The sequence below is a fragment of the Hylaeus volcanicus genome, chromosome 3, assembly GCF_026283585.1.
Source record: "Hylaeus volcanicus isolate JK05 chromosome 3, UHH_iyHylVolc1.0_haploid, whole genome shotgun sequence".
NCBI classification, from domain to species: Eukaryota; Metazoa; Arthropoda; class Insecta; order Hymenoptera; family Colletidae; genus Hylaeus; species Hylaeus volcanicus.
Window position 1 is genome coordinate 2,753,865 of NC_071978.1, and position 9,575 is coordinate 2,763,439.

At 48.5% G+C, this 9,575-nt stretch overlaps 1 protein-coding gene across 1 annotated transcript; it reads right to left on the reverse strand.

Moving 5' to 3' along the window:
- Positions 1 to 717: 717 nt before the first annotated feature.
- On the reverse strand, positions 718 to 3,287 carry LOC128873481 (cuticle protein 7-like). Its single transcript, XM_054117087.1, has 3 exons — positions 3,276 to 3,287; positions 2,499 to 2,736; positions 718 to 860 (listed from the first exon to the last, which is right to left on the reverse strand). The coding sequence occupies exons 1-3, from the start codon at positions 3,285 to 3,287 to the stop codon at positions 718 to 720; spliced, it is 393 nt and encodes a 130-aa protein (XP_053973062.1).
- Between the last annotated feature and the right edge of the window lie 6,288 nt (positions 3,288 to 9,575).

Here is a 9,575-nt window from a genome sequence, read left to right on the forward strand (position 1 = left end):
AAATGTTAAAGCTGTCACAGATGGCTATTTATTAACTATTATAGGTATTTCATCGAAACGAAGAGACAGGGAACAGGTTGAACGGGTATCTCGAGTCAGAGGTGTCGTTAATTCTGAAAAGCGACCGATCGATTCCGAACGCGAGGTCATCGCGGTTGTTTCTGGTGTGCCTGGATACGTAATCACGAGGGAGATATCCACACGTTGGTCACGATCGAATTGTCAATCAGTAAACGTCAGTTCCGTTAAAAACATCGGTCGCCCTGGAGTCGCGGGTAGCGTTCGCCAGATTCCACGCATCGGTTTTCGATTTGGGCTACGGATCCTCAGCGATCGAATCTCTTCGCGGCTGAGCGGGAAGTAATTTGGGGGCGGACATTATCCGTCCCGCGTTCCGCGCGTAATAAATTGAATCTGCACGGACTGGCGTTCGTTGTCACGGAATTGCGACGAAATTAATTTTCCTCCAAAATACTCGCCCCGTTTCACGCAATTGTTATTTACTCGTTGTTGACTTTTTTCTTTTCGTTCCGCACTCCCTCCAGTCATGCAATATTTTAGCAAGAATCACATCAGAGGCAAATGAGGCACGAGTCGAACGATCGGGAGACTTTTATTAATCGGTGCAACTATAACAAAATAAACAACGTTGCATAACAGGAACAATGGAACCTCGTCAGGGTGTCTTTGGAAAAGAGTAGGGTCGCGAGACGATTTTTAACCGTGGTGTCCTCCGTCGTGGTTGTTCCCGTTGCTGTTGTGGACGTGAGCGAAAAATCCGTCCTTTCCAGCGTGATACTTCACGGTTCGGATGTTACCGCCTGGTTCTTTCACTGTGTACTCGCCGACGACTTCGTTACCTGCAAGGAATCGGCAGTTTATGTAACTCGCTGTCTCGGGCTTTACATCGGCTCGCAATGAAACAGTAAACAGTCGGTTATTCGTTTTTTGCAAAATATATATTCTTTACAAACTTCAAACGCTGAACATTACACTCGACTGTGCAACATGGAGACCCGCAAATAACCTCCGAGATTCGTTTATCTGCTTCCTGTTTCCAGTAGCCGAACAAAATTAATGAAAAAATTGCATCCCGTGTATACTTTATCGTGAAAACTACCACGAATCGGAACTTTTTAAAAAAGAAAATCGCAATTTCTGCGAAGCAGGTAAAGAGACGACTTTCGTAACGGTTTACAGAGACTAATTTGTAACTCGAACCTGGAGTGAATCTCTCGTTTTGGTAATTGCGAATACATTGCTGTCGGTGGAATCATTTTATTTCCCAACTTCAGCCGCAGAAAATGAAATGAAATCACAGTTTTATCGAGAAACCTTTCGTCCGTTAAGCGATTTACGTGCCTGTGGTGGAGTGAGTGGAGGAACTAATTACGAGGAATCTCTGCCTCTGATATCTCGTTTTGATGCTATCGATCACTCGCGATGGTCGCTAGTAGCGAAGTCAGCTGTGAGTAACATTCATAGTCGGTATGCGAGATGGTTAGAGAATTAACGTGGTAAAAGGAGGTCTGAATGGCCTCCCATAGAGTGGCACGAATTATTTCCAAAGGGAATTTCCCGCCGTACATAATTAGCGAAGCCACGAAGCGTTTCGCGTCGCTGTGCCGCATCAAACGTATCGCGCATTGTTAGTGCTCTTCTTTGAACATTAACGGCCAGCAATTTTGATTTCCGCTCATGGAATGGATCCTCTAGCGGGGCTGCAATCAGCCGCGGTTGAATGATCGCGCGCCCGCGAAAACCAAGATTTGCGTCGCGTAATTAGTTCCCTCCCAGATAACGTTACGATCTTGTTAGGTGAATTAGAGAGCTGCCTCTAATTCGACGACAGACTCGCTAACGGCGGACGAGGCATTAACGGAAGTGCCAGCGAACACGGAACAGGGAGATTTCCGCCTATTTAGAGAGAACACCGACAGATGCTTGAGGCGAAAAATACCAGAGTTACGGATTTCGTATTGCACAGTCATGATTCTGAGATATAGCAAACCTCGTAATGTGGAACACGTAAAACTAGAGAATGTTTAGGTTACAATTTTGATGATTTCAAATTTGATGAACGAAAGCGGAAACAGACAGCAATTTTACTTTTCCCGCTGTTATTGAAGCCCCGCGGAAGCGATCTGGAAAATGAATGTATACGCAAATTATGAATTGCCAGTCGACGACTTGGTGCATTTAGATCAACGGGACGCTATCAGGAATACCGAGAATTCTGCGACTCAAGTCTGGTCATTCGGAATTCCAGCCACGGTGTTACTTCGTGTACAGGGATCACCGGTGGCCAGCTTTATTCCTGCAATCAGTTGACCCCTCTGGCTGGTGTACGTTTGTCAGCTTGTTCCCGAGGTGCTGCATCGCGATTCCATGGACGTACATAACCGTGTCATTTTCATTCCTCACGACCATATCGGCCGCACTGGGACGGGACAGACACGGAAAGAGATTAATTTCTTTTCGTATTACGCTCGACTTACCATCCCTGTGCTCCTTCTGACCGTGGTAGTCGCCGGTGTGATGATCCTCCACCCCGTAGGAGAACTCGTAGTGCGGATGGGCCACGTAGTCGTGGTGATGGTGACCGTGCTTGTCCTCCCAAGTGACCTCCTTGCCCTCGCCTATCACAGGCCCGTGAAAGTGTTGGAAAGAGTGCGCGTGTCCAGCCTCGACCCTCGCGGCGCACAGAGCCGACAGGCCCAAAACCGTTGCGATGAACTGCGGGGAATATTGGATTTGCCATTAGTTATTCGAGGGAATGCGGAATTTCGAGCGTATGGGCGTGTTTGACTGCGAGATTAACTTTGCAACATCGGTGCGATGCTCGGTGTCTGTTTGAAAGTTGAACGAGAGTCCAGCGCTGCCGGTAATCGGATCACAAGTTATGGTTGTCCACGGTGAGTGACCGAGGCGTTCGTGGAGGTGTGCTCCGAGTACCGTTTTGTAATTAAATTGAGTATTCAAGTTGGCAATGCATGCACTGTTTCTTTGAATAATTGGGATAATCGTTTAGACGATATCTATTATTGTTCGAGAAGTTTTCTGCGGGAATTAGAAACGTGATCCGACGAAATGATAGACGTAATCGATGGGTGCCACCGTGGACCAGGAGAGAAAGATTCCATCGGCGCTCGAACATCCCTGATAATTAAATGGTGCGAAACGAGTGATCGATAGCGCAGCTCGGAAACACCGGCGTCCGCGTAACACCGGTGAGACAAAAATGAGGAATGGTCAATCGCGTGATGTACACTCACTTTAAAAGCCATATCACTCGTCGCGCGCTCGCTACTGGTAAACAGTTGGATCGATCGATCGATACTAGTCTCGCGATCGCTCCAAAACTGACCGTCTACCGGCGACGGTATTGTTCCTTTTATAGGTCCACTTTAAAAGTTTCCCTCTGCTTAATTCTTCCTTGGACCCATGCCCGGAACTTCCCATCGGTGCAGACGTTGCAAAACACAATTATTCAAGCGGCCCGACGCCGCAAAAAGCGTCGCAGCGGTGCTCGCTCGAGCGCGCATTAGGCAATCCAAGAGCCTAATTGAGTCCGTTGAGAAAGATGACGATGGAAAAAGGAAGGAACGGAATGTAGGAAATGTCGTCCATTTCTTCGCAGAAGTGACACACGCGTTTCGATCATACTCGTCGTCGCTCGTCACGCACGATAGATCCATAGGATTTCGTTACGAGTTCCGACTTTCTTTCGCGGAGGCTGCTTTCGGTCTTAACCGCACGCTTCGTTTCCGCTGCAATCCTGGAACGCGATGACTGTTAAAAAGGAGATTATGGTAACTCGGCGTTGCGACGAAGCTTGTTTGCTTTGGCTCGCGCACTCGGTGTCTAATGCCGTAACAAACGAATGGGTTAGGTTTGCCCTCTCATGAAAAATAATCGGTTTAGTAGTCGATAATATAATAATATCGAGAATAAAGATCATGTGCAGGATTACAATCAATTAATCTTACTGCTGCTTATCGATATCTTAAATCATGCGAATTGCCTAGTTTCATAGGAACGCCTAACCTTCGTTTTTTAAGCCCTGAGTGAAAATTGTACACAAAAGCTTTCGCCACCTGATCTGGCAAAGACCCCCAGCGAATCAGTGGCACGATCGCTCGCAAGAAATTGGAGGAAACGAGCAAAAAAGCAATCGTCCCTCGCCTTCGGAGGATTCCACGCCAAGGAGTTCGATTCGAGCGCGTTATATCGTAACCGGGGCACGAAACGATCGTCGGATTTTTGATTCCCGCGAGTGGTCCTTGCGTTATTAACAAAAACTACGGGATTCCATTTGGCCTGTCGCGAAGGAAAACGGTTCCCGTGGTCGTAGGAACGGAACGAGGAGACGAGAAGAGGACGGATTCTGGCACACGATGTGCTGGAGCGGCGGAAGTGCTCGAAGAGGCGCTCGGCTTTTGAGTTATGACACTTTTTGAGTCGAGGAGTCGCATTGTGAATGGCGCATCCGGGTCCAGCGTAATATCCCAGCTCGATCTTCCAGGGTTGGGGACGGCGATAAATCTGCCTTAAATAAGATTTGCCGGCGACACTCTAGCGAAATAAAAGGAACAGAACGGCTCGAGTGGCGAGGACGGTTTACCTTGCTTCGATTTCATTTCCTTGACTTACTAAATTATTTTTCAAGTTGTCGCGCAGTGGTCTTCAACTTTCCTGGTTAATTTAAATACCGAACGTCGCGGAGTCCTTCGATATTTTCTTACATCCTCTCGAGAATTTGCCTAGCTTCCTCGCGCTATTTGCAAAATGCATACTCGTTCCAGGAACTTTGAAATTCTCCTTGCGAATAAGTGAATGTGTATCCCCGTGCATTAACGACAGCTTATTAACCGAGAAGTCAATTCCAAGTGGGACTATCTGGTCGTATAATTTGTTTGAGGAGAATCCGAAAACTTTTCCGTGGTCCACCGCTCGGTGCTACGTACGTGTTTGAACTATTTCAATTAAACGAACTTTGTCTAAAAGCTCAATTTATTTCTCAAGCGTTTACTCTTCGATGGTCCTCGGCCGTTCCAGGTTCGACGAGAGAGTCAATATTAATTAATATTCGAGAACGATTGGTCCACTTCGAATAATTCCGCGCGACGGCTTTAGGTGCAATCAAAAGTCCTGGAGGTAGGGAGTCGCAAGAAACGAGTATCCAATAATTCTTCGAACGGTTCGCGCGAGTCCTTTGTCCTCTGAGCGTAGCGCGGGATGCAGTCTCAGTCGTAAAATGTATGCGTCGCAGGGAAAGCGGGAAACGAGAGACGGAGAACCAAAATAGAAGCTTAGCTGCAAAGCACACGGGAGAGAGCTCTCTGTTCCGCGCGTATGCCAATGATTCCCGGGTAATATCGCGATACAAGGCACAGATAGAAAGCAAGAAGACTCTGAATCCCCCCGGGGTAAATCCCGAGATTAACGTCGTGTGCTCTTGTTGTCCAGATAACGCGGTGCTGCAGTCCCTAAGGCTGCACCAGCGCAGGGTATGTTTCGAGTAATTGAAAAACATTACTCGAGCAATTTAGTTAGAGCGACCATAAAAAGAAACGCGCTTTGGACGCCTGTTGACGTTTCGGGTCTATTCGAAACGATGTTTAGAGAGTAGAAGGAAAGGAACTAGTTCCATCTCGCTCCATCTCGTGCTTTTTGTGCTCTTCTATACAGATGAAAAATTTGCAACAGAAGAAATGACTTTGCACAGTACAACTCGAGCGATGCCAAAGTTGAAATAAATCATGGAGAAGACGTCAAATGCCAACAAAGGCTTCGGGGATATAGAACAAAGCCAGTATACCCTATACAGATGGTTCCAAATTAGACTACATTTGTGGGAGCTGTTTGCGTCTCCTCGCAGCTGAATTATTTGATGTCAGAATCTCCACCAAAATTAGCTTCAGTCTCCACGGCGGAATCTAAGGCAGTGGATATGGCAGTGGAATTTGGTAATAGACAGTATACAGAGTCTCATCTAACATCCACGGACTCCACCCTCGGAAGTCAAGGCTTCTAGCTCGCAGAGATGGACTTCTCACGACTCAACGGAAAGAAGATATCAGGCCTAGCCAGAAAAAGCTGGAAATGACATAGAAAAGTTCCTGCTCGAGCTGCTCGTCCCTTTCTCGAGCTCCCTCCGAAATTCGTCTGCTCATCTTTCGAAAGCACTCGATCGAAAGCACTCGTTACGCAGCAACCACTTATCCGTGGCTGCACGGAGAACCTATTGTAACCAATCCTCCATAGGATGACTATGCGCCGAGAATTCTCAGGACAAATTCCAAGGAGATAGTTCCAGCCAGATAAAGACGAATAGTTCTGTTTGTCCGCGAGTTTCAAGGTGCATTCAGCCCGTGCTCGTTCCTCTTTGTCCTTCTCTCCCGTTCGTCGTCCCAGTCTCCGTTTCTTTTAGAGCCAGGAACGCCGACAACCCTGTCGCTATTGGCTTCTCAAGGCGTCGACGACCGGACTCCGTTTATAGGTCACGATCTAGTCCCTGATTCAGGGACGAGGAGCAACGACACGCCACCCAGGATACCTCCTTGACCTCCATCTGAGACTTGGAATCTCAAAACAGTCGACACACCCTCGCGAACTCCCTTAGCGACCCACACGACCCACTCCAAGACAGTGACTAAACTTCGGACCGACTTTTGATGCGAGGATTGCGAAGCAGTCTGGCGCGAGGCGTTTCCAGGCAGGAGCTCGGATTCGGAGTGATTCTATGGAAATCGCGAGGGGGAAGTCTCTGAGAATTTCATCACGACGCGTGGGAATGCGAGAAAAATGTTAGAAAGAATGGATACGCCGAGGATGTAGCGGTGTATCAGGAAATGGTGTAAGGAAAGTTTGGAATCTCTGTCGCGGTTCTCCCTAATCTGTCCCCAAGGTGATCCATCCTGGGCGACGCCGACGGTAACGGGATAATCGACTCGTGACATTAATTACCGCGCGACTCGTCCGATAACTTCCCCCTTCGACGGGCGTTGAACCGTGACGATAACGGGAAAGGTCGGACGTCGAAAATTTCAAAAGACTCCGGCGAACTGCAGCGTAATTGCGGAGCTGGATGATCTCCAGCGATACCCTTCCCCACGAATACCCCAGGTGGTGGGTACGGATAGAGATTTTCGCTACTTCCTCTCATGGTATCGGTCTCCCTAACGAGCCGAAACATTTTCCTGGTCCTTGCTAATTTTCCAAGTGTCCCGATTACGGCCTGATAGCCAGCGTGGCTGGCTCACGGCGCCGCCTCTCGAGTTAATTGGTTTTCACGGGCGGCGCTGAAGTTACGGATACCCTGGTCGGATTACCGTCCGTTGTAAACAGTGGTTTCGCCGCGATCCAGCACGAAAGGGGTCGCGAACGCGGCTCCGGTTCTCGAAGAAATATCCGTGCTCGTATCTTCGTCGTTATCTGGCTCGCGTCGTTAGGACTTAATTGCTTGGCCTGTTTACCTTTCGTCGACCGCGACACTTCGATACGGGATTCGGATGGGTTGGATAAGGTAAACGGAAGTTGGGAGCCCGTAGAGGAAAGACAGATGCGACTACCTGGGAGATATCGAGCACGTTAGAGGACCTAAATAGTTTCGCCTACACAGGCTGGTGGGTGTTAGAGCTGCTCTCAGCGGGGAATTGGAATAAATTGGAATACAGTGTTTATTCGTTAAGAGCTCGAGGCTCTGGACCTTCGTAGAATACATCGCCAAAACGATCGTTCGTGACTGCTCTATCTACATATATACTGTATCTACAACGATAGAAGGCATATGTTGCTGGGAAGCATTCTATAACAAAATATTTCGATGATGGAGCATTTATCTATTATCAGATTCCTGTTTAAAAAGCCTCAGTAGTCCCAAATACGACAAAATCCCCCTCGAATCGACAACACCGGTCCTACGTTTGCGTACGCTGGTTCTTGATCTGGGAACACGGTAAACTTGAATCCGGCACGAGGCACAAAGCTGCTCACAGCTGTAATCACTGTCAGGATTGCGGGAGTATTGCGGAAGCATGTTGGAATAATGAATGATAAACTCTTCTCTGCATATTCCGTGGATGTACGTCTCCCGAGACGCCCGTGTATCGTCTTTAAAGCGCATTGCTGTGGTTGCCGCAACTCGGAGGGGCTCGAGACGAGTACATATGCATGAAGGAGCTTAGGCGCGTCCTCCGCCCATTCGCATATTTACTTGTTGGCCTTGCACTCCTGCGCGGATGCCCTAACCGAGTATATAACTCACAGGATTCAACGAATCTTTCGTTCAGTCCGGAAACGAACTGCGAATAACTTTTCCTCGGCATGAAACTGCAAACACGTGGATGTCTAAGTTTCGTCAAGCCGTGAAGTACAATACATAGTCGACGTCGTTCGCTTTGAAGAAAGCGAAGAAACAAGTTCGCGTTACATGCAATGCCAGAACGCACAGCCAGCCCCATTACACTTTCATAAAACGCTGATTCTTAACGTTTCTTTTCCAGGAATGTTCGCGTCTCTCGATAGACGACGCATCGAAGAGTTACGTTCCAGAATGTTTTCGTGCCAACGAACCGAACACGAAACGTCATCCATTTGCTTTAGTAGCCGCGACAGAGCTGTCAAGAACGATCCAGCCATTACCAAACGACCAGATTTACCGCGCAGTAAAACTGTGCAACGTTAATGTCGCCAGTTGCTATTCCACTGTCTCCAGAATCGCGCCCCACGGTTATCCCAGCGTCGTTCGACGTTTCCACGCTACGTGGTCGTAGACGTACGCGCGCGTCCTGACGATAAATCTATCCGAAGCCGCCATCTTTTCGACTCCACTCCTTCGCGTCGCCACTAATTGGTTTCCGTTACGGAGATTGCGGGTGTAAACGTTCGCCACAACCTGACGCCGCGCGCTGGTTCGAAATAGAGTTAAATCGATATCAGAGAACGATCAAAAAGTGTATATTATTTTTCGACACAGAAAGTGATCCTAAATGTTTTGTACACGATGGAACATTGGTAAGCTATTTCCTGTATTTCCGTATGTTTTAAGATTCGTGATTTTACAGCGAAACTCTTCAGCTGTCTTTTCTGTCCAGACTCGGATGAAGATGAAAGATTCCATCCGAGACAAAAGTTTTATCATGGTCGAGCGTGGGAAGGGTGAAGGCGTAATCGTGGGACAATTAAACGAACGTAATACAGCGTCGTTACCTCGCTGGCCTCGGGGCAAGCGGGGGAACACCGAACAAACAAGCGAGGAAGGAAACCGTAAGACTGAGGGAAGTATCCATCCGCCAGCGTCGTCGAGGTAATTCGAACTATCCAGCGGTGCGACCGTTAAGCCACCCATGGTGGGTGGTGGACACCCACTTTCGTCGCCCTGGGGGCAGACTGTCTGTCGGAGAAGGCGAACAGGGGAGGCTGGATGGTCGCGCTCTGCGGCTGATGCGAGCGGTTGCCGAGGTGGCGACCTACGGCTGTCGCCTGGGGCTCCCCCAATTCATATGCAAATGCAAAAGCGGCCGACCTCCGGGCATTGTTCGCTCTCCAGGGGAGTTCCAGTGTCCCAAGGC